The sequence below is a fragment of the Dendropsophus ebraccatus genome, chromosome 6, assembly GCF_027789765.1.
Source record: "Dendropsophus ebraccatus isolate aDenEbr1 chromosome 6, aDenEbr1.pat, whole genome shotgun sequence".
Lineage (NCBI taxonomy): Eukaryota > Metazoa > Chordata > Amphibia > Anura > Hylidae > Dendropsophus > Dendropsophus ebraccatus.
In genome coordinates this window covers 70,179,541-70,205,587 of record NC_091459.1, presented here as the reverse complement: position 1 = coordinate 70,205,587, position 26,047 = coordinate 70,179,541, and the positions used below count along the sequence as shown (strand labels likewise).

Genomic DNA, 26,047 nt, shown 5'->3' with positions numbered 1-26,047 from the left:
TTTTTAATCTCTCCAGTTGATCATTCAACATGACATAACAATAAAAGTGCACAGTGCATCGAAATATACAATGGTGGCCCAGTGGTAACTACCACTACTCTTCAAAAAGGAAAGTTCAGTTGCCCTCTGACCAGTAAATCGCCTGATCCCATAATATTCATTGTTTAACATAAAAACTTTCATCAACCCCTTCACGTCAGTAACATGTATATATACGTTCCTACTACACATACCCCATGCAGTAGGAATGTATATATATATACGTTCCTGACTGAAGGGGCTTTTGATGTGTGCGGGACCGCTGCAGTGACAGCGGTCCCACAAACATCAGTGTCCCGAGAGCCGAGGGTAATGACAGGCAGCTGCCAATAACCCCTTAAATGCCGCTATCTATAGCGATCGTGGTGTTTAAGGTACTCAGTGACAGAACAAGCTGCTGTCACTGAGTGATTGGGACCCCCGCAGCCATGCATGTACCGACTGGCGAAGGTAAGCCTCTTACCTCCATCCTGACGGTTCAGCCATCTATGGATAGAGTCTGCTCTCAGGCAGGCTCTATGCATAGATCGCCAATAACAGTGATCTATGCTTTGCTATGACATAGCAAAGATCAGTACATGCATTGTAATGATTGCATGTTTAAAGTTACTCTGTACCCACAATCTGACCCCCCCCCCCCCCCAAACCACTTGTACCTTCGGATAGCTGCTTTTAATCCAAGATCTGAAAAAGCAGCTATCTGAAGGTACAAGTGGTTTGGGGGGTCAGATTAAGGGGACAGAGTCGTTTAAAGTGAAAGAAAAAAAAAGTGTAAAAAAAAATGTAATAAAAAAAAAAAGTTATAAACCCCCCCAATAAAAGTTTAAAATACCCCCTTGCCCATTATAAAAAGAAAAAATTAATTATAAAAAAACTAAACATATTATATATCGTAGCGTGTGGAATTGTCCGATCTATTAAAATAACATTATTGTTCCCGCATGGTGAACCGCGTAAACAAAAAACCCCACCAAGATTGCTGATTTTATTTACATTATGTATCAGAAAATAATTAGGAAAAACCGATCAAAATTTTTCTGTTACACCAATATGATATGGTGTATGATAAAAACTAGAGATGGCGCAAAAAATTACACATTGCATTAATTTGATCAGGACATCCGGGCATCAAAGGGCTCTGTCTTGCAGGGGTTAAACAATAACCTATTTTTCCCTGACACATTCCCTTTAAAGGGGTAGCTCACCACTAAACATTTTCTTTTAAATCAACTGGTGCATGAAAGTGCCAGACATTTTTAATTTACTTCTATTAAAAAACTAAAGTCTTCCAATATGTCTCAACTGCTATATGTGCTGCAGGAAGTGGTGTATTCTTTCCCGTCTAACACCTGGCTTTATGGGGATTTGCTACTGTTCTGGACAGTTCCTGTCATGGAAAGAGGTGTCCATGACAGGAGCTGTCCAGAGCAGTAGCAAATCCCCATAGAAAACTTCTCTTAGTCTCCAGAATGGAAAGAATAACACTTCCTTTAGGACATCCAGCAGCTGATAAGTACTGGAAGACTTGAGATTTTTTTTAATAGTACCAAAGATTTGTAATTTACACAATTTGTAAATTGATTTGAAAGAATTTAATTTTTTTGCTAAACTACCCCTTTAGGCTGGGTTCACACTTCGTATATTTCAGTCAGTATTGTGGTCCTCATATTGCAACCAAAACCAGGAGTGGATTAAAAACACAGAAAGGCTCTGTCCACACAATGTTGAAATTGAGTGGATGGCCGCCATATAACAGTAAATAACTGCCATTATTTCAATATAACAGCCGTTGTTTTAAAATAACAACAAATATTTGCCATTAAATGGCGGCCATCCACTCAATTTCAACATTGTGTGAACAGAGCCTTTCTGTGTTTTCAATCCACTCCTGGTTTTGGTTGCAATATGAGGACCACAATACTGACTGAAATATACGTAGTGTGAACCCAGCCCCAAACTGTTACTGATAGTGATCTGTGAGCTTGGACCTTCACCAATTTACTAAATGAAGTGGCCATGGGCATTATGAAGTAACCCTTCACACAAAGTCAGACATTTCCATGTTCCTGGAGGCACATGAAAAGCTAAAGTGCCTCTCTAGCGAAATGTCTGATGTCATCTAGACTTTTTATAAAGTTAAACTTTAATCCTAATGGTTATGGTAAACAGTGCCTATCATAGAAAGTATTGGTCTATGTTCACACAACATTTTTTCCACTCTGTTTAAAATGACGTCCATCATTAACTGTTTAGCCACCCGTAAGTGCAATGACGGCTGTTTGGAAATTATTTTAGTTTAGATGGACCAATTGCCCTTTGAATGTGTCTTTAATTGAAAAGCCCATTGAATTTAATAATAAAAATAATTAAACAATAGTTAAAATAGAAAAACTGTGTAGAAAAACTAAAAAATGATGTCCTGTGTTTAGACGTACAAAATCAATTGTCATGATCGTTGTCTGCGCAGACAACATCCATGATTTAATACACTGTGTGCATTGTGAACATAGCCTTAGGAGGGACTGTAAAACTACAGACAGTTTTTGCTAAATTAGGTAAACTTCCACCATACCTTTCAAGAAAATGATGTACATGTATTCAACAATGTATGTTAATTTGTTTGCTTAATTCTTCCATGTTTTTTTTCTACCAGGTAATTTGTTGCATCTTTAGGATCTGTACATATCATGGGGTCTCACTGGTTAGCCCTGCTCTGCAGCAGAACTGCAGCCAGGGGCTGGCTGGCAAATTTTAGCCTGGGGGGCAAGCACACAGCACTGGCCCATGAGTAGCCGGCTAGCGGCCCATCCTTCAAGGACCACTCTAGGCCCTCACTTATTACACTCCCCACATCAGTGCAGGGAAGGTAGATGCCACCCACTCCAATACTTCCTCCAGCGGCAATGTTCTCACACTTCGGATAACACATTCAGCCCTTCCAGTCATTTGTAAACAGGGAATTCCTACTGCTCGCTGTGACGGGGTCGGGGATCTCTTTACTGTATAAGTATATGGGACGGCTCAGCGCTGACACGGAACCATCCCATAGACTTACATTGACAAGGTGACTTCTGGCCCCTTCACACAGAGCAGTAGGAATTCCCTGTCACAAATGACCAGAAGGGAAGGAGACGTTACCCGAATTGTTGGAACATCGCCGCTGGCAGAAGTACAGGCCCGGGGTGCCATCTACCGTCCCTACACTGATGTGGGGAGGGTAATAATAGGTAAGGGCTGGAGTTCTCCTTAAAGGGAACCAATTAGCACAATTGTGGTGATATGGTTTTCAGCTGCACAGTATAGATCTACTATGCAGCTCCCCGAGGCTACCAGCCACTGAGTATAAGATTGTGGGAAAGCTGGGTGACCATAATATACTGAGTATAAGATTGTGGGAAAGCTGGGTGACCATAATATACTGAGTATAAAATGGTGGGAAAGCTGGATGACCATATTATACTGAGTGAAAGATATTGGGGAAGCTGGGTGACCTCCATTTTACTGACTACAAGATGCTGGGAAAGCTGGGTGACCTCCAACATACTGACTACTATATAATATGCTCCAAAATACCCTACAAAATGTGTATATTGTTCTGTATGAGTGCGTATTGTTCTGTATGGGTGTATATTGCACTGTATGGTTCTGTATGGGTGTATATTGTTCTGTATGGTTCTGTATGGGTGTATATTGTTCTGTATGGGTGTATATGGTTCTGTATGGGTGTATATTGCACTGTATGGTTCTGTATGGGTGTATATTGTTCTGTATGGGTATATATTGTTCTGTATGGGTGCATATTGTTCTGTATGAGTGCGTATAGTTTTGTATGGGTGTATATTGCACTGTATGGTTCTGTATGGGTGCATATTGTTCTGTATGAGTGCGTATTGTTCTGTATGGGTGTATATTGTACTGTATGGTTCTGTATGGGTGTGTATTGTACTGTATGGTTCTGTATGGGTGTATATTGTACTGTATGGGTGTATATTGCTCTGTATGGTTCTGTATGGGTGTATATTGTACTGTATGGTTCTGTACGGGTGTATATTGTTCTGTATAGGTGTATATTGTTCTGTATGGGTGTATATTGTACTGTATGGTTCTGTATAGGTGTACTGTATATTGTTCTGTATGGTTTTGTATAGGTGTATATTGTTCTGTATTGGTGTATATTGTTCTGTATGGGTGTATATTGTTCTGTATGGTTCTGTATGGGTGCGTATTGTTCTGTATGGGTGTATATTGTACTGTATGGTTCTGTATGAGTGTAAATTGTTCTGTATGGGTGTATATTGTTCTGTATTGGTATATATTGTTCTGTATGAGTGTATATTGTTCTGTATGGTTCTGTATGGGTGAGTATTGTTCTGTATGTGTGTATATTGTACTGTATGGGTGTATATTGTACTGTATGGTTCTGTATGGGTGTATATTGCACTGTATGGTTCTGTATGAGTGCGTATTGTTCTGTATGGGTGTATATTGTACTGTATGGCTCTGTATGGGTGTATATCGTACTGTATGGTTCTGTATGGGTGTATATTGTACTGTATGGCTCTTGTATGAGTGTATATTGTACTGTATGTTCTGTATGGGTGTATATGGTTCTGTATGAGTGTAAATTGTTCTGTATGGGTGTATATTGTTCTTTATAGGTGTATATTGTTCTGTATGGTTCTGTACAGGTGTATATTGTTCTGTATAGGTGTATATTGTTTTGTATGGGTGTATATTGTTCTGTATGGGTGTATATTGTTCTGTATAGGTGTATATTGTTCTGTATGGTTCTGTATGAGTGCGTATTGTTCTGTATGGGTGTATATTGTTCTGTATGGGTGCGTATTGTTCTGTATGGTTCTGTACAGGTGTATAATGTTCTGTATGGGTGTGTATGGTTCTGTATGAGTGTAAATTGTTCTGTATGGGTGTATATTGTTCTGTATGGGTGTATATTGTTCTGTATAGGTGTATATTGTTCTGTATGGGTGTATATTGTGCTGTATGGTTCTGTACAGGTGTATATTGTTCTGTATAGGTGTATATTGTTCTGTATGGGTGTATATTGTTCTGTATAGGTGTATATTGTTCTGTATAGGTGTATATTGTTCTGTATGGGTGTATATTGTTCTGTATGGTTCTGTATGAGTGCGTATTGTTCTGTATGGGTGTATATTGTTCTGTATGGGTGTATATTGTGCTGTATGGTTCTGTACAGGTGTATATTGTTCTGTATAGGTGTATATTGTTCTGTATGGGTGTATATTGTTCTGTATAGGTGTATATTGTTCTGTATGGGTGTATATTGTTCTGTATGGTTCTGTATGAGTGCGTATTGTTCTGTATGGGTGTATATTGTTATGTATGAGTGCGTATTGTTCTGTATGGGTGTATATTGTTCTGTATGGGTGTATATTGTTCTGTATGGGTGCGTTTTGTTCTGTATGGGTGCGTTTTGTTCTGTACAGGTGTATATTGTTCTGTATGGGTGTATATTGTACTGTATGTTCTGTATGGGTGTATATGGTTCTGTATGAGTGTAAATTGTTCTGTATGGGTGTATATTGTTCTTTATAGGTGTATATTGTTCTGTATGGTTCTGTACAGGTGTATATTGTTCTGTATGGTTCTGTACAGGTGTATATTGTTCTGTATAGGTGTATATTGTTTTGTATGGGTGTATATTGTTCTGTATGGGTGTATATTGTTCTGTATAGGTGTATATTGTTCTGTATGGTTCTGTATGAGTGCGTATTGTTCTGTATGGGTGTATATTGTTCTGTATGGGTGCGTATTGTTCTGTATGGTTCTGTACAGGTGTATAATGTTCTGTATGGGTGTGTATGGTTCTGTATGAGTGTAAATTGTTCTGTATGGGTGTATATTGTTCTGTATGGGTGTATAATGTTCTGTATAGGTGTATATTGTTCTGTATGGGTGTGTATTGTTCTGTATGGTTCTGTACAGGTGTATATTGTTCTGTATAGGTGTATATTGTTCTGTATGGGTGTATATTGTGCTGTATGGTTCTGTACAGGTGTATATTGTTCTGTATAGGTGTATATTGTTCTGTATGGTTCTGTATGAGTGCGTATTGTTCTGTATGGGTGTATATTGTTCTGTATGGTTCTGTATGAGTGCGTATTGTTCTGTATGGGTGTATATTGTTCTGTATGGGTGTATATTGTTCTGTATAGGTGTATATTGTTCTGTATGGTTCTGTATGAGTGCGTATTGTTCTGTATGGGTGTATATTGTTCTGTATGGGTGCGTATTGTTCTGTATTGGTGCGTTTTGTTCTGTATGGTTCTGTATGACCGTATATTGTTCTCTATGAGTGTGTATCATTCTGTGTGTGGGGGCACAGCAGTCTGAAATGTGTGTGTGTGTGTGGGGGGGGGGGCAAAGCAGCCTGAAAAGGGGGGGGGACCGCAGCCTGAAGGGGGGGGACCGCAGCCTGAGGGGGGGGGGGGGCACAGCAGCCTGACGGGGGGGGGGGGGGGGGGGGGCACAGCAGTCTGAAGTGTGTGTGTGGGGGGGGGACACAGCAGCCTGAAAGGGGGGGGGGAGAGGCAAAGCAGCCTGAAGGGGAGAACACAGCAGTCTGGGGGGAAGGCTCACACAGCAGCCTTAGGAGGTACATATCAACTACAGGTGCAGAGGGGCAATGCAGCCTGTGGAAGAGGGTGCAGCTATAGGGGGTAAAGGGCAGCAGCTACAGGGGGTTGGGGGAACAGATGCTAGTGTGTGTGTGTTTGCCTCTCTCAGCCCAGCTCAGCAGACAGCCCTCTCCTCTCTGTCCCGACCTCCCTCCTATCTACAACCCGAAGTACCTGCATTATAGCTGCTGAGCAGAGAGCAGGACACGAGGGGGATGGTCAGGGAGCAGGAGCCTGGAGCTGGAGGACGCTGTGTAGCTGGAGGTTAGCAGCCGGCCTCCTCCTCTCCACACTGTGTAATACAGGAAGTCCTGGGCCAGGAGGAACATGGGAGGTACACAGGGGGCGGGGCTTAACGGGGGCGGGGAGCAGCTTCAGCTGCAACTGGCATCACAGAGCGGCCCTGCAGCACAGGCAGAGAGGAGAGCGCTGGGGCGGTAAGCAGCCTCAGCGCGGCCCTGTAATGTACTGGGGAAGGCCGGCCCGGGGGGCAGATGCCACCCTGCCCCCCGGCCCAGCCCGCCCCTGACTGCAGCCATGCAATTAAAGCCAACCAAGACATTGAGTTATATGTGAAACAGCTCATCTAAAGGTTAATAACGCATAACACTTCTTTTCCACAATACCTCATCTTGTAGTTGACTTCGAATGCTCTCTTGCTCCTGATAGTCCTGTCTCAGTTTGGCAGCCTTTCTTTCTACATTGGAAATTTTCTTCTCATATTCCTTGTTATTCTCTATCTCACTGTTCAGAAATTGAATTTTCTCTTTTATAACATTTTCTTTTTCTCGCAGTTCTTGTTTTATCTGGGCCAATTGCTAAGATAAAAAACAATTACTTAAGAATTAGATTAAATATGTAGTTTTTAATCCTTAAGGTACCCACACATAGGATTAATGTTTTCTGAACCCAGAGATTTCTGATGATGATCTTATGCATATGAAGGCCTTCCAACACTTATTCCAACATTTGCTGCAGGGGAACAGAAGGCTCAGGCATGTTGGATTTCAACATGTCAAATCCTTTTGTTCTCATTGAGGATAAGCTGCCCCCGGAGGTGTCTGGGAAAAGCTTTCCTCCCACTCCCTGTTCAGAACACCTGTACACTCGGCCAGTCCGACCTTGCAAATCTACAGGAAAGCTATGATCCAAAAAAGCATTTAGACAAAAGTTATTTCAAGTTTATGGCTCAACTTAGCAAACAGAAGGACTCCCACCTACCAGACCCTGCTGAATTGACCCTATACTTGGTTGTGCACCCTGGCATGTTCTCCCTTTGCCTTCTTTCCTTTAATAGTAGACACGAGTAGGCCCTAATAACCGCAGTGGTATTTTGGACCTTTTTCTCATTGCTTCCTTGGATCCACCATAGTCTCCTCCCTATGTTTCCTTTTCTCTCCTCCCCTCATCTTCTGCCTTACCAAACTACATGTCCATCCTTTTTTAAATTCCCAGATCTGTTAATACATTTTCCCTTAATGGAAAGAAGTCTCTCTACTTACCAATGTACACTGATCGATTTCTCTATCCCTTTTCTGCATCTGATCAATGGTGTTTTCCCACTGTTGGATTAGCTGTTGTCTCTCTGAGTGGGCTGTGCGAAAATCTTCAGCTGCTTTGTCGAGTTCAATCTGTAAGACAGACCTGTGTATTAGATAACCAGTTTGGCTAGACTTTAAATCTATTTTATATGTAAATATGTATTTATAATACCATAACATAAAATATTTGTAACACCATATAAGTGACCAGATGTTACATGTCAGTAAATTCAGTAGCATCAAGATTAGCATATCTAAGTAGTGAGATCCACTTGTAGCATGAAGAACATGGCGGCACAATACTCAAAGCACTCCCTCTCATGCTCCCTGACAATAAATGCAGGAATTAGACATAAGACAGAGAGACAGAGACTCCCTCCCTCAACCATAAATTACATTGATTACACTTTTACAGAACACCTTGGTATGATAAATCAGCAGTGTTGGATTCCTCAACTAGAACAACTTTGTCATGCTTCTTTACAGTAGCATTTTCTTCTTTTCTATAATACTGCAGTGAGGACTGGCAGGTATTCATGCCGCACAGCACTTACATAATAAAAAAGTGGAGACAGAGTGCTGGTACCTTTCCTCTGTTGAGTACAAGAGTGTCAATCTGCTGCTACTTTATCGATAGGAGCGCTGAGCCTTTGCCATACTACGTACCCTGCACTCTGTCTCTTCTCCCTCATTATATAATTGCCATGCGTCATAGTCACTAAGCAGTCCATGCTGCAATATTACAACAAAGAAGGAATATCATCTGAAGACATACAATGTGATATTGTGGCAATTGATAAATGCTGCACTATATTCATTTATTACTCTTAAAGGTGCACTTTAACATATGTATCGGTCTATACATTATATCTTTATAATATTTAGGATTATCAGCGCTCAAGCTATCAAAATGTACTGTATTATCATAATTAGAGTAAGGGCTGTGTAATGGTGTGTTTACACAGACAGATTATCTGACAAATTTTTGAAGCCTGTCCCTGGCTTTGGCTTCAAAAATCTGTCAAATAATCTGTCTGTGTAAACACACCTTTAGACGGCCTGAGCCTGTCTGTAAATCGTCAATCATCACTGCCTTCATCTGCACACCCCTATAACATGGGGAGACATGTGACCAACAGCCAATAATTTTTTAAGTGGGTCAAAACATCCCAATCATTCAACAAATTCATTTATTCAGTTATTCATTGCCTGATTGCTAGCCCACACAGGATGATATCAGCCAATAATTGCCCCTTGTAATAGGGCCCTTACGCTTTCACAAAATACTCAAAAAAAACAAGGTCTGTATTTAAGTATAAATCTGATGTTCTGTGTCAGTAGGCATTTTTAAAGGGAGAGAGACACTTAATGTAATGTTATTAAAGGGGTACTCTGACCATTTATGTGTTTTTTCATAGCTTCCTGTTCTTGCATAGAAAAAGAATCAAACATCTTATTCTTACCTAATCATGCTCCCCTGGGGCCCTACAATTGCGTCTTCGGGTGCCCCACTGAATGTCTCACCTGCTACTGAGACAAACTGGTCTCAGCAGTAAAAGCCTGCCCAGCCTATAACTGGCTATACAAAAATGAACAGTGCTCCAAAGTGTAGAAATCAGGCAGAAGGGCATCAGGAAAGAGAGAAAATTGAGATTCTCACCTGATGCTATTGTACTAATACAAGACACAACACTCAACTACAGCAGGTATATGAACCGCAGCCACTCCCAGACAACAACAACAGGATAGTAACAGCAACAGAATCCTCCACTCCCCAACTGGGTCCAATGGGCACAGGTCCAGGAAAAAAGCAAGGCAAAATGAAGTCTTAAAAATGTATTAAAGGGGTAGTGCACCAAAAAAAAAATTCTTTCAAATCAACTGCTGCCATGAAGTGCCAGAGATTTGTAATTTACTTCTATTAAAAAATCTCAAGCTTTCCAGTACTTATCAGCTGCTGTGTGTCCAGCAGGAAGTGGTGTTTTCTTTCCTGTCTGACACAGTGCTCTCTGTTGCCTCCTCTGTCCATGTCAGGAACTGTCCAGAGAAGGAGCAAATCCCCATAGAAAACCTCTCCTGCTCTCCAGACTGGAAATAATACCACTTCCTGCTGGGCATACAGCAGCTGATAAGTACTGGAAGGCTTGAGATTTTTTAATAGAAGTAAATTACAAATCTCTGTCACTTCATGGCAGCAGTTGATTTGAAAGAAAAAATTTTTGGGTGCACTACCCCTTTAAGGGTATAAACCCACACACCGTATACACAGCGTATTTACTGCTGCGATACGCAGCGAATACGCAGCAAAAACGCAACAAATACGCAACAAAAACGCAGCAGATTAGATCTAAATAACTGAACTCAGCATTAAATCTTCACCATCAAACTGCTGCGTATTTGTTGCGTATTTGTTGCGTATTTGCTGCGTATACGGTGTGTGGGTTTGTACCCTAAAAAATGTCAGGACACGTTTCAGGATCGCACTGATACCTTTCTGAAGTGTCTTACCTTGAGAAAGGGATCGGTGCAATCCTGAAACACGTCCTGTCGTTTTTTAATAAATTTTTAGGATTTCATTTTGCCTAGCTTTTTTTCCTGGACCTGCACCCGTTGGACCCAGTTGTGGAGTGGAGGACTCTGTTTTACTGTTACTATCACTGGCCATGGTGCTGTCCCGCTTCGGTCAGTGATTGGCTGAGCAGGCTGTCACTACCTAGACGAGTTTGTCTTGGAAGAAGGGGCAGCATTGTTCAGTGGGGAACCTGGAAACGCTGCACGAGGACCCCAGGGGGTGTGTGGTTAGGTGAGAATAGCGTGTTTTTTATTTTCATGATATATAGCAGTGATATATACAAAAAAAAGAAAAAACAACATAAATGGCCATGGTATCCTTTTAAACTAAGTCTTTGGATCCTTGCCTTAAGGTAAATGTCCACCCTAGTATATAATAGTGCCTATTTTTAATCTGAATAAAATTGTTGATATATTAGGGTGGGTTCACACTGAGGAATTCTCGCGGATAAATTCAGCGGAATTCCGTCGCCTGTACACGCTCACGGCCGCGCGCCTTTCCGCTGACTCTATAGACACCATTCTGTGGGCCGGCAGATTCCGCATTCAGCCGAAAGAATTGTCAAATCAATTCTTTCGGTGGCATGCGGAATCAGCCGGCCCATAGAATGGTGTCTATGGAACCGGCGGAAAGGCCCGCGGCCATAAGCACCTACAGGCGACAGAATTCTGTGGAATTTATCCGCAAAAATTCCGTCGTCTGAACCCGCCCTTAGACTGGAGATTGTAGAATGGATGTCTATCTGGGTGAAAATACCACAAACTCTATGACATAGTCTACCGAGCACCACTTTAATGCATTAAATAAAAAAATGGTGAACATTTACAAAAACTTTGCTTTGCAGCAGTTCACAGTGGTTCAAAGCAATACTAGTTTATACATTGCTTTACATTACTTTATTTATTGTTCCAACAGTGAGTAATATGGTGTTTTATTTTTATGTCATACTACTGTATACACTTCACCCCCCACAGGTAGCCCCCATGTACACTCCCCCCCCCTTCTTGCAGGTTGCCCCCATACTGCATACACTCCACTCCATAGGCAGCCTCCATGTTGTATACACCCCCCCCCCCCAGGTAGCCCCCATGCTGTATACACTCCCCAACACCACCACCCAGCAGGTAAGCCCCTTACTGTATACACTGTATATACACTGTACACTGTTACTGTATTTATTTCTGTGGATTTGTTGTGAGGCAGCTGTACCTGGCAACCAATCAGATTCCAGTTCCCTTTAAAAATAGTAGTAATCCTATTGGTTGCTGAGGATTCCAACTGCCATTTCTGCTGGGCAGAGCTACAGCACTAATTATGTCACCTGTGTGTGCATTGTGGAGATTCTCCCATTCGTTTCTATGGGGCGCTCTTCCCACTCCCCCTCCCCTCCTGTACATCTGGTAAGGACGGAACCTTCGCTCTAACCTGCCTGGGCACCCAATGTATCTGTGGGCCAAATTTGGGGTCAAACGCTTTAGGCGTTTGGAAGTCTATAGACAGACAGACAGACAGACTTTCATTTTTATGATTTAAGCTTAATACAAAGTTCTATGAAATTTCCAGTAACCAAAAAGCCAAAGGTGCAGCTATTAGAGGGCTGGTAGTGCATGTTTCCCACATGCTGGCTGCCAAGGAATCATGAATAAAGCATTTTGGCATTGGTCAGAATGGCAGTATACGACACAGAAAAAGCTATGTATGTAATTGTAGAAAAGAACATTAAATAACATAAAACCAGTTCAATAAATATTACACCTATTCTCGCTGAGCACACAGCGCATCTATTAAATCAAACATGGGAAATTGGGAGATTTTTGTGCAAATATGTACCTGGGTAGTGATAGTCTCTGTCATCTCATTGTCCAAAAGTTTGCGTTTGTGGTTGGACTCCACAGTCAACCTTTCAATATGCAGTGACAGTTCCTATAGAAAGAGATACAAATAACATTACAGAAACAGTATACATTATAAAATATGTATGGGCTTAAATGAGTATTCTTATTAAGCTGACTGCAGCTTTCTTGCAGTGCTTACTGTGCTGATGTGCAAGAATAAAACTATAAATTGGCCAGATGAAGAGGGAAAGTTAGCCCACGAAACGGCTGTAGCCACAGGGCACAGCACCCTTGAACCTGTCTCTCCCTGCCCTGAACGTACCTGCATGATGGCATCTTGAATAAACCACAACTGCTGCAGAAACTCGGTGAGTGCCGCTGGCTTTTTTCTTACTCAAAGGCTTGTGCTTATAAAACTATAAAGGGGCTGCAGCGCAAAATTAGGATCTGTGGTCTCACTGTCAGAAATAATTGGTACATCCTAGTGGGATGCAATTACTTTCTATATTGGGCTAACTACTCCAAAAGTACTTACTTTGATTTTTCCTTCATCCTTTTGTGCATACTTCTGAATTGCCACAGCATCCTCGTCCTTGCGAGCAGATTCTTCTAGCCAGGTCTCTAGAGCTTGCTGGTCCCAATTAAGTTGACATTTCAAGTTCTCTAGTTTTTCTGTAGCCTTAAATATGCTATTCTAGATAAAATAAAAAATGCAAAGAACAGATGTGTGAATAGTGAGCCTCGGTTCTTTATTGCGAAGGTTAATCTGAATCTAATTCATAAGTATATTTGTGCCCACAATGTCGCACAACTTGGAGTGTAGTCATCGGGTCTAATGTACTGGTTTTAACCAATATTTGCAGGACCTAAAGGATCAAAACCATAACATATTGTAATTGTTTGATAACATTATATAAGGTTTTGTTTTTTTCCTGTTGGCTTCTATATTTAAGGTTTGTTGAAGAATCTCAATGACATTAACAATAAACTACATACAATTATTGGTACAAAGTCTCAAGGAAGAAAGGACAGCCTAAAATAAAGTATCAAAACAAAAAAATCTGCTACTGTTTTTTACTAGAGATTAGCGGATTTCCCGAAGTCCCGAATTTTAGAAAGATCAGATTTTGGATAAAAGATTTTGAATTAACATATACAGACAGTTTATGTATAAGAAGTATATTTATTATAGTGGACTACTTTTCAGCTTCTTCTTTACATCAGATTATTCAATTATAGAAAGCTATAAAATCTCAATGCATTCAATTCATACGCCTATTATGTTCTATTGCTATAATGATTTCCTTTACATCAGACTGTAACATACAGTACAGACTAAATACAATGTCTGTATCTAAAGAAAACCCTTTACATATGTATTTACCTTGAATACATAATAATGTGGAAAAAAAATGAAATGTACACATAAACCTTACTTCTTGACTATTTTTCTTTTCTCTCAAGGACACCAGCTCATTTTCAAGACGATGTATTTCTTGCTTAAGACGCCCAATTTCTCTTTCAGCGAGAGTCTTAAAGTGTTCTTCACTTTCAATTTCTTTCTCTCTAGCCCTACAAAGAGACTATAAGAAGAGTTACATTAAAGGCCCCTGTCTGTGTTATTGGGCATATACAAAACATTCTGCAATAAAACACAACAGAATGAAAAGAAGCGTTTTGTGTCAATGTTTTCTCAAAGCGCCACTGCTTCCCACGTCTCACAAAGCAGCTCTGCCTTTACTGCTCACATAGGGCTTTAACATTACATTTCTCAAACAAAACAAAACTTGCACTCAGGAAACTAATAGAATCTAGGTAAGGACATGAAGATTTATACTAACATTAAGACAGCAGAAGCTGTTCATGAGATCATGATGGGTAAAATACCCGGGAGGTATGATGGAACCCCAAAATTATTATTTATGAAGATATAAATTGGTGAATTCATAAAAAATAATGCAATATGGTAACGTTTGGGGGGTTCCTGTGTCTACGTAATGCACTATACGGTAAAAGCAACATGATACCATTATTCTATAGGTCAGTCCGAACACAACCATATGCAGGTTTACACATATTTTCTAATGTTATTTATTTATTTATTTATTTTTTGCAATTAATTATTAATAAAATGGGCCTATTGTGGTGCTTATAACAGTTTTATTTTTTTCACCTACAGGACTGTATGTGGTGTCATTTTTTCTGCCATGATCTCTAGTTTTTATTAATACCATAATTATGAAGATCGGACGTTTTGATCACTTTTTATTAACTTTTTTTATATATATAATGCAACAAAAAAAATCGGTAATCTTGGCACTTTTTTCCCTCTTTTCGTGTACGCCATTCGCCATTAGTGATGACGCTTGTTATATTTTAATAAATTGGACAATTACGCACGCTATGGTATATTATATGTTTATTTATTTATTTTTATATGTTTTATTTATATAATGGGAAAGGGGGGTGATTTTAACTTTTATTAGGGAAAGGGGCTTTGGGTTAGTGTAATAATGATTTTTACTTTTTTTTTTTTTACACATTTTAAGTCCCTTTGGGGGACTTTTACATTCATTTATTAGATCATACACATTGATCACTGCTATGCCATACGCATAGCTTGATTAGTGTGATAGGCGATCTGCTCATTGAGCCTGCCTGTGCAGGCTCAGTGAGCATATCGCCGATTGGACCGCGCGGAGGCAAGTGAGAGACCTCCGGCAGTCTGTTACAACGGTCGGGACCCCCGCAGTCCCGATCGGTAAGTGACAGGGGACTGCCCCTGTCACTTACACTTAAATGCTGCAGTATTTAAGGGGTTAATGACACGCTGTGGCACGATCGCTGCAGCCTGTCATTAACGGTGAGGTGCCGGCTGCTCACTGCAGCCGGCCCCCCACCTCCTATGAAGCACGATCCGCTCCTGAGCGCACTTCATAGAAAAGACGTACTGGTACGCCCAGGGTCGTCTGGGCACAGACTTCCAGGGCGTACCGGTACGTCCTTAATCCTCTAGGGGTTAAAGACACTGCAGCAGTGAAGCTGGAGGATCCGCTTGCATAATTTACAAAACAGAGCAAAAATGACCATTACAGCAGATATACTGAGATTTGCCTGTCTGCTCACTTTATCTAATGCTGGAGTTGCACTGTACTGTTGTTAGCTTGTTAGCTAAGTTAAATTAAAGATCCATGCCGTAGCCAACATGTAATAGTGTCAGGGTTGATTTCTTGCCTCAAAGGAGAAGTCCAGCAAATAATTTTATTTAAGTATTGAATTGCCTCCCAAAAGTTATACAAATTACTAATACACACTTATTATGGGAATTTTTTTATTTTTTTTCCCTGCACTTAATACTACATCAAGGCTTCACTTCCTGGATAAAATGGTGATGTCACGACCCGACTCCCAGAGCTGTGGGGGTTGTGGCTGCTGGAGAGGATGATGGCAGAAGGATGCTCAGTCTCCCTCCAGTTCCCTGTGTCCCTCCGTGACCAGTACCCTAAGACCATTAGAATAAAAGACAATTTCTGTGCAGTTGTGGCTGGATGTCTCAGCCAAGTTTCATTCTAAACTGCAAATACATTTGTTTACATTTCTGTAAAATGAAGGCCAGAGGAGAAGTAGTACTAGTAGTTAATAATAATATTTCCCCGGAGAATGAATGGCCAGGAGCACAAATGTGTATGAATGTCTTCAGTCTCAGGATTGTCTGGCCATCCGAATAGTGACATGGTATATCATGGCAATATTCTACAGCATTAGAAGTTGGTAATACCTCTATAAAAACCTGACCTTAACGTGCATATTTACCTGGGTATAGTTCAGTTCTTGCCGGACATTTCTAAGGTGATCGGACATTGCTTGAATTCGATCTTCCATTTCTTTTATCATGTTAGTCAAATTCATCTTCTCCTTCTGTTTTCTTTGTAACTACAAGAAATATTACATTGCTGTTTATTATATGAAAAAAACAGACATTGCTGTAAATACAGAAGGGCCGATAGCAAAGCCTCCAGCCATGCTTACACATTCTGATTACATTGCATGTGTTTGACGTTTTTCTTTTGTAATATTCAGATTGGGACTTACAGGTAAGATGGGTGGAAAGAATTCCTCTATGCCCCTCTTCCTTTTACAATCTCTTCTTTAGGTAATATTGGAAGCCCCATAGAGAATAAATAGAACAGTGACTGCGCACGTGCATTATACTCTGTTTGTTCCAGGCAACAAAGTTCCTGCATTCTCAGGATTGGCAGGGGTCCCAGTGATCTGACCCTCATCAATCCTCTAGTTATCCCTTCTCCTGCAAATAGGGGTATTTTCATTTCACAAAATTATCCCCTATAACCATGTCTAGGTGCCAACAATGATGCACTATTTAGCTGGGTGCATATATAGTATTGTGGTCAGTATTTTAAACAAAAATAAGAAGTGGGACCAACATAGTCTAAAAACTAAAAAGTAGAGGTGTGCACCTTATTCTATGCCAGAAAAAAAAGAAAGGTCCTGAATTGTAGCAATACATTTTTTTTTTTAAATAAAGCTTTACTTTTGGTCTAAACTGGTGAAACTTAAAGGAGTTGGCCACTGTATAGTAAAATAGTTCAGTGTACAGTATTAGTAAGTGTACTCACTGTATATAGTGACAGCAGCTCCCTGTGTACTTCATAGAGCTAAAATCAGACTCCCGTGCTCCAGGCTGTGCTGCCCTGCTCTGTGGTGAGTCTGTCTATAACAGTGATGCCTAACCTTGACACTCCAGCTGTTGAAAAACTACAATTCCCATTATGCCTGAACAACCAAAAACATGGCTTTGGCTGCTTAGGTATGATGTGAATTGTAGTTTTGCAACAGCTGAAGTGTCAAGGTTAGCCATCACCGGCCTATAAGATGGCCGACATGGAGAAGCATGTGACCATGCCCACCCCCAGTGTTCTCCATTGGCAAATACAGGCTCAGTGGTGGACACTGGGGGGTGGAACATGGTCATATGCTCCTCCATGAAAGCCATCTTATGGGCAGACTGACCACAGAGCAGGGGAGCACAGCCTGGAGGAGGGGAGTCTAACTTTAGCTCTACAAGGTACACAGGGAGCTGCTGTCAGTAAGTGCAGTGAGTACACTCACTAATACTGAACACTAAACTATTTAACTATAAAGAGGCCAACCCATTTAAAATGTACCTGAGACATGTCAAAAGTTTTAATTGGTCTCGGTACCAATCAAAATAATGAGTTGAGAGAGGACCTTGCTCTGACTTAGTGAAAGAGTTGAGCTCCATACTTACATTAGGAGTCCAACTCATCACGTGACACAGAGCTGGAAGAGGACTATGCTTGGCGCTGTCTTTTCCTGTCACATGCTCACGATCAATGAGGATGTGAACAGTCAGGTCCTGACCAATCAAAACTTTTGAAATGTCTCTATGACTTAATAAAGATAGAAGAAAGAGAGTTCAAAGTGGAGATATTACAACAAAGGAATCCTCATCATAATTCATAGCTGGAGCTACCAAATTTAGTATTTATGGTTAGGGAAAGGCACCTCCATACATATGTCAAAATCATGGCGATATGCCCAGAGCAACCAGGTGATATTAGATACCGTCTGATAACGTGGACCGTATACATTCATGTTTGGTATCAAATAGTTGCTTGGGATGTGCCCAGGTGATTGATGATTATGTCATATTTATAGGAGGTCCCTATCCTCTAAATTAGTGATTAGTGTGGGACTGATACACCACAGAGTACACTCATAGAAAGAGAAGTGTCCCTCATTACCATGTGACCGGCCTCCTCTAAGTGACATCACCCAACAGAATTCTGGAGGGAAAATTTGTGCTTAAAATCCTTGCACAACCCTGAACCTATGTCAGCCTTTGGGGGATCCACATTATGCTTGGAGGGGCTGCCCATTTTTTTTTCTGCTGTACCCCACAGCCAGGATACTACTTCTGTTCGGCAGTAAGATATTATTCTGTTTATCCCTTTTCTTTTATAACTGTTTGCATTGCTTGTATGTATGTATTTTTTGTAAAGCTTCTTCCTTGTAGTCTTATAGAACTTATATTTCCGAAGGGAGAGAGCGTTACCATAGTGTTATATTGAGACTAGTTGTACCATTGAGTTATATTGGGATTAGTTTGAGTGTTGGGATATAGCGAGATATCCATAATAGGCCCCTATTGCCTGATAAGTATAGGTGGTGGCAGCGAATAGTTGTAAGAGATAGTGGGGTGCAGGAGACCTATGTGAGTGATCTAGCATAATTCTATCATCTAGAGAGGATAGTATAAGAATTTATGTGGTAGATTGGTAAGCTCAATAGTGTTAATCACCCCAGTGACGTGACCAGAGAGTAACGATTGTCACAACAATGATGTGAGAAAAAAAGGCAGCATTGATTATTCATGAAGAAAAGGGAGGAGGAAGCAGTGGTAAGGTGTGCCGAAGTCTGGCACAAATGCTGAGCTGCAACTCCTGTTTGACTCTTCATTACAGTAGGAGACCCAAGATTGTGTATAGTCCACTGCACGGACAAATTACCAAAAGGCACCATGATCACTAGGGGACTGCCAGCTACTGCACACTGTCAGCACTTCAGGTAAGGCCCGGGAACTGACAGATTTCCTTTAAAGGGGTAGTGCGGCGCTAATCAATTATTCACTAAATAACACACATTACAAAGTTATACAACTTTGTAATGTATGTTATGTTAGTGAATCGCCCCCTTCCCCCTGTTTCCCCCACCCACACCAGACCCAGAAGTGTAGTGCTCTATACATACCTGCTTCTTGCCGACCCCCGTGCGCCATCTTGTGTCAATGATGTCATCTTCGGACAGACGGCCGAACCGCTCCGACCATCCCTAGTGCCGACCGCCCTCTGCCGCGTCATCAGCTGCTCAGCCGCGATTGGCTGAGCACAGTTATGCTCAGCCAATCGCGGCTGAGTAGCTGATGACGCGGCAGAAGGCGGCTGGCACTAAGGACGGTCGGAGCGGTTCGGCTGGCTGTCCGAAGATGACATCATTGGCACAAGATGGCGGACGGGGGTCGGCAAGAAGCAGGTATGTATAGAGCACTACACTTCCGGGTCTGGTGTGGGTGGGGGAAACCACTGGGAAAGGGGGCGATTCCCTAACATAACATACATTACATTACATTACATTAAAAGTTTACAAATCACCCCCCCTTTTCCCATTTTATAAATAAAAATAAATAAATAAACAAACATATTTGGTATCGCCGTGTGTGTAATCACCCGAACTATTAAATTATCACATTCCTCAAATTGCGCATTATTTTGTCACATCAAATCCAGAAAAATTATAATAAAAAGTGATCAAAAGGTCGCATATACGCAAGCAAGGTACCAAGAGAAAGAACAAATCATGGTGCAAAAAAATGACACCTCACACACCCCCATAGACCAAAGGGTAAAAGCGTTATAAGGATGTGAATAGAGCAATTCTAACCCCTTCACATCAGCCATATGTAGATATACGTTCCTGCTGAACATACCAAGTGCAGCAGGAACGTATAGGAATGTTCCTGACACTGAAGTGGTTTGATGTGTGCGGGACCACTGCAGGGAGAAGGGTCCCACACATCAGTGTCCCGGGAGCTGAGGGTAATGAGAGGCAGCTGTGATCCCGAAGCTGTGTCTCATTAACCCCTTAAACGCCACGATCCATATCGATCACAGCACTCAAGGTACTCAGTGACAGCACAAGAATCTGTCACTGAGTGATCGGGACCCCCGCGTCCCAATCGCATGTACTGACGGACGGGGGGAAGCCTCTTACCTCCGTCCTGTCGATTCGGTGATCTGTGCAAAGAGTCTGCTCTCAGGCAGGCTCTATGCATAGATCACCGATAACACTCATCTATGCTATGCTATGGCATAGCATAGATCAGTACATGCAATCTAATGGAGCTGGTTTATTATGCAATATTAGTTTTTCCTTTTCAATAAATTAGCAAAGATTTCTAACATTCTGTTTTCACCTTGTCATTATTGGGCCAGGAATGTGGCATGACAGGTGAGAAGACAATGCATTGCATCTGCCCTATTCCTGTCGCAGCGTGGACACTGTAGGGCTGTACAGCGGGCGGCCTGGACACTGTAGGGCTGGACAGTGGGCTGTGTGGACATTGTAGTAGGGCTGGACAGCGGGCTGTGTGGACACTGTAGGGTTGGACAGCGGGCATAGTGGACACTGTAGGGCTGGACAGCGGGCATAGTGGACACTGTAGGGCTGGACAGCGGGCATAGTGGACACTGTAGGGCTGGACAGCGGGCATAGTGGACACTGTAGGGCTGGACAGCGGGCATAGTGGATACTGTAGGGCTGGACAGCGGGCATAGTGGACACTGTAGGGCTGGACAGCGGGCATAGTGGACACTGTAGGGCTGGACAGCGGGCATAGTGGACACTGTAGGGCTGGACAGCGGGCATAGTGGACACTGTAGGGCTAGACAGTGGGCATAGTGGATACTGTAGGGCTGGACAGCGGGCATAGTGGACACTGTAGGGCTGGACAGCGGGCATAGTGGATACTGTAGGGCTGGACAGCGGGCATAGTGGACACTGTAGGGCTGGACAGCGGGCATAGTGGACACTGTAGGGTTGGAAAGCGGGCGTAGTGGACACTGTAGGGCTGGACAGCGGGCATAGTGGACACTGTAGGGCTGGACAGCGGGCATAGTGGACACTGTAGGGTTGGAAAGCGGGCATAGTGAACACTGTAGGACTGGACGGCGGGCATAGTGGACACTGTAGGGCTGACAGCGGGCGGCGTGGACAATGTAGGGCTGGACAGCTGGCAGCGCTGTACTCTGCTATCAGTGTACATGCTCCACCACTGCCTCATCCAAGTGGGACCCATGGAGATTGGTGGTCCCAGCAGTAGGACCCCCAGCAGCAAACACATGTTACCATAAAATGCCAAATAGAAAACCAGTCACTTTTTTTCCAAACCAGAACTGTGCAGCCTGTGCCTCATTCCTACAGCTAGGGGGCGCCGCAGCACTGGTCCGCAGCCCTGGTCCGCGGTATGCCACCGGCATCAGTACAGCAACTCCCCCCCTCTACACTGCAGCGTCATTCCTTATAGCCGCCGTAATCCTGCAACAAATAGGTCGGTGCTGGTGAACTACAACTCCCAGCGTGCCCAGCAGATTAGCGGTCACCTATATGTACAGCGGTGGGGGATACGTGACCGCACAGTCCGCCCTCACCTCATCCTCCAGCGCTTTATTCTCGGCATTGGCCACAGGGATGGCGAAGCCCTCGGCCCAGTGGAGCTCGGACAGAACTTCCCGGCTCATCTTCCCAAGCGGCGGCGGCGGCGGCGAATGTAGCGGGCGGAGAGGAGACTGCGGGGACGCGGCTGTGACCGGGCGCTCGGGCCTCTCCTCCGGCTGCAGTGTGTTGTGCTCAGCGCCCCTAGCAACCAGGTCTCCAGGAAGCCGAGGTTGTCACTGGCGGCCAGCCATACCTGTTCCCACTACAGGAGGACGGAGCTGCTGGGTGTCGCCTCACAGTGTGGGGAGAAAGGCTTCTCAGTATCTCTATTATTATAAGTATATTATTATTGTATTAACCCTTCATGAACGCGGTTATAGAGTCATCGCCTAGTAATGGTGGGGGCAGGCTGAGCCAGGTGCTGTGGGTATTACAATTACTGGAGGAGAATAGCCCCTTATATCAGGCGCCATCATATATGGGGCCTCCATCTTACTCCCTATTCCACGGATACAACCGGAAAACAGATGTATGGACGAAGTGAGAGTCTGTTCACACCTATAGCTACACCTGTATTTGCCACCAGGCACCTGAGGGTCTGTTCCCAGGGCAGAAGCATTGGATTTGGGGGCAATTCCTTTGTAGTAGCTGGTGCCGCCATGTTATATTCTGGAGATAAAAGTCTTCTGGTTTGTTCTTACCATGGGTGCCGGCCTGGACGCTCAGACCAAGACCGAGCAACACACAGTGACACAATAAAGCTGTGTGCACAGTCACATTGTTTTTCATACCTTTTTGGTGCTCTTTTACTGCAATTGCATAAATCATGGTAGAATAGCGCCATTAAAATAATGGCAAAAAACGCCTCAAACACACCAAGTGTGAATACAGCCTGGGCAATAATCAGCCTGTTCGCTGAGATATTGACAAAACACTTGTCGAAGCAGATTTGGAGCAGTGTCATAATTCCACACAGAACCCTCTTCATGAAGTCGCACGGCAATTCTTGCAGAATTCACATTATAATCAATAGTGACCTGATTCCATGTAGGTTTAGATAGAGGAGGAATCCACAGAAAAATCCATGTGAATTCTGCCTTAAATTATAAAGTGTGAACATACCATAATAGTTAATACAGACAGTCCATTTCCAGTTCTGCTGGTTTGCTGACATATACCACAAATATAGTGTAGTCTTAGGAGTAAATCTAGCCCTACATGGAATATTTGCATCATAGCTATGTTTTGAGGAAAATGCAGACCCCCCCCCCCCCCCCCCCCCAAACCAACAACCAAGTCCAGCTCACCACTTCCATACATCTCTTTCCCAGGGGACATAGACAGCTTTGGACATTGAAGCAACAATAGGAAAATGGTCCTGCATTCAGCTCATCGAGGTCACGTTATTAGGGAAGACTGCTGGAAATGGGGGTACCTCAAATGGAGTGACCTACACTTTTTCCAGACCTGAATTCTATAGAGTACCTGTACATGGGCTCATAACACTGTACTCTAGAACCTAAATGACCTAGCAGTCACATATACTGTATGTAGGGCAATGAAATATATGTGACCGCACAATCCGCCCTCACATTATGCTCCAGCGCTTTATTTTTGGAACTGGACACAGGGATGGTGAAGCCCTTGGCCCAGTGGAGCTCAGCTAGAACGTCCGAGTTAATTTTCCTATGTGGCGGGTGGAGAGGAGACTGTGGGGGCGCAGCTGTGACCAGGCGCTCGGGCCTCACATAGAAAACCTATAGGATCAGCTGAGTCACCATGCAGAGGCTCGTAACTCAGTACCGCAGAACCTCAATGATGTGAGTCCCGCCATTCAAGAAGAGTGGGATGCCAGACCTCAGCAGACAATAAGTTGACTTGTGAACAGCATGGAATTCCGTTTGGAATTTCTGCCTGTTTTCCTCAGTGTAAAAGTCGCCTTAAGCTTCTGGTCCTGATGTAAGTTCATTATATTTCAAAAGTATTATACTTTTGTATAAGCAATATCACTATTTCCTATAACACGGAAAGTCTATGTTCACAAACCTGAAACTGAGTGGATGGATGTCATTTAGTGGCAAATAACGGTGTTATTTCAAAACAATGGTTGTTTTAAAATTACAGCAATTATTTGCCATTAAATAGATGTCATCCATTCAATTTCAACAGTGTGTGAACATAGCCTTTCTGTGTTTTTAATTCACTCCTGGTATTGGTTGCAAAATACTGAGCAAAATACTGTGTGGGAACTTCGATACCAATACCAGATTTTTTATTCTTATACTCAATACCAATTCGATACTTAAGTATGAGAAAAACTACAGGAATAGAAATATATAATGCCCCCTAGACAGCGAATATAATAACCCCAGACCCCAACAGTTTTGACTCCATTAAGGTCTTTAGGTCTGTACTATTACAGTGATACCAGTTTATGGACTTTTTATTTTATTTTTCTTCTCAATAAATAAAGTTCAACATTTTTAAATAAAGATGCTTAAAATTGCCCTTCTATGACTACTGCAACCTCTGAGTACTGTAACCTCTGACTACTGTAACCTTTGACTTCTGTAACCTTTTTTTATCATTTTGCCTGTATGGCTGTCGTGTGAGGGATTATTTTTTGCACTCTGATCTGTAGATTTATTCGGTATCACATTTGTATATATGTGACCCTTTTGATGAACAATTTTTTATGAATTTTTTTGGGGGATGTGATGTGACCAAAAATCAGCAAATTTGTACTTTGCTTTTTTAGCGCTTACATTGTTTACTGTGATCATTTTATAGTTTGGGCAATAACACTTCAGCTATCAGTATGCTGAGGGTTGTAGTCTTGTAATAGTTCAGCTATCAGACTATGCTGGGGGTTGTAGTCTTGAATATTTCAGGTATCACGCTATGCTGGGGGTTGTAGTCTTGTAATATTTCAGCTATCAGGCTATGCTGGGGAATGTAGTCTTGTAATAGTTCAGCTATCAGGCTATGCTGGGGGTTGTAGTCTTCTAATAGCTCAGCTATCAGGCTATGCTGAGAGTTGTAACATTTCAGCTATCGGTATGCTGGGGGTTGTAGTATTGTAATATTTAAGCTATCAGGCTATGCTGGTGGTTGTAGTCTTGTAATATTTCAGCTATCAGGCTATGCTGGGGCTTCTAGTCTTGTTATATTTCAGCTATCAGGCTATGCTGGGGGTTGTAGTCTTGTAATATTTCAGCTATTGGTTTGCTGGGGATTGTAGTCTTGTAATATTTTAGCTATTGGTATGCTGGGAGTTGTAGCTGTGTAATATTTCAGCTATCAGTATGCTGGAGGGTTGTAGTCTTGTAATATTTTAGCTATTGGTATGCTAGGGGTTGTAGCTGTGTAATATTTCAGATATCAGGCTATGTTGGGGGTTGTAGTCGTGTAATATTTCAGCTATCAGGCTATGCTGGGCGATATGGCCAAAAAATAATATCTTAATTAAAAAATTTTTGGGGGGACAATTCTCAATTTAAATCTCGATTTATTTATTTTTTGCTAAATAAACAACATTTTTGTCTTTGCAGTGTCAGATACTATTTTAATGATGTTTGAGACAACTGTATTGTGGAGGTATAGTGGATAAGGGGTGTAGTAGTACAGGTAAAGATTAGGGGTGTAGTAGTACTACAGGAACAGATGAGGGGTTTAGTAATAGTACAGGTAAAGATGAGGGGTATAGTAGTAGTACAGGTAAAGATTAGGGGTGTAGTACTAGTACAGCAACAGATGAGGGCCAGGGACATAGCTAGGAGCATGGGGCCCCATGAAACCTTTAAAACTTGGTGACTGGGGGGAGGGAACATGGGGCACACTGGGGGGAAGGAGCATGGGGCACACCGGGGGGAGGGAGCAAGGGGCACACCGGGGGGAGGGAGCAAGGGGCACACTAGGGGGGGAGATGGGGCAGACCGGGGGGGGCATATAACCTGTATACTCTCCTCCCCCTCTGCCTGGGCGCACACCTCCACCACTTGCACTCTCCTCCCAGCTGCACATGGAGGTGTATACTCCCCGCCGCTGACCTGCCCCCATATCGGGACAAATATCCCCTCCTGGCCACACATGAAAGTCCACGGAGGAGGCTGCAGGGACTGAAGGATCTGGTGATAGTGTCGCTGC

General features: G+C 42.6%; 1 protein-coding gene across 2 annotated transcripts in view; it reads right to left on the bottom strand.

Moving 5' to 3' along the window:
* The window catches only part of CCDC39 (coiled-coil domain 39 molecular ruler complex subunit), a 61,529-nt gene extending 39,363 nt beyond the window's left edge, over positions 1 to 22,166 (bottom strand). For both annotated transcript variants that reach the window (XM_069973804.1, XM_069973805.1), the window contains exons 1-7: positions 21,895 to 22,166; positions 16,460 to 16,579; positions 14,083 to 14,229; positions 13,182 to 13,340; positions 12,642 to 12,734; positions 8,201 to 8,329; positions 7,325 to 7,516 (exon numbers count right to left, since the gene is read on the bottom strand). In XM_069973804.1, the coding sequence (XP_069829905.1) occupies positions 7,325 to 7,516; positions 8,201 to 8,329; positions 12,642 to 12,734; positions 13,182 to 13,340; positions 14,083 to 14,229; positions 16,460 to 16,579; positions 21,895 to 21,984 (930 nt within the window). In that variant the 5' untranslated portion in view covers positions 21,985 to 22,166. The remainder of the gene's footprint in view (positions 1 to 7,324; positions 7,517 to 8,200; positions 8,330 to 12,641; positions 12,735 to 13,181; positions 13,341 to 14,082; positions 14,230 to 16,459; positions 16,580 to 21,894) is intronic.
* Positions 22,167 to 26,047: the final 3,881 nt, after the last annotated feature.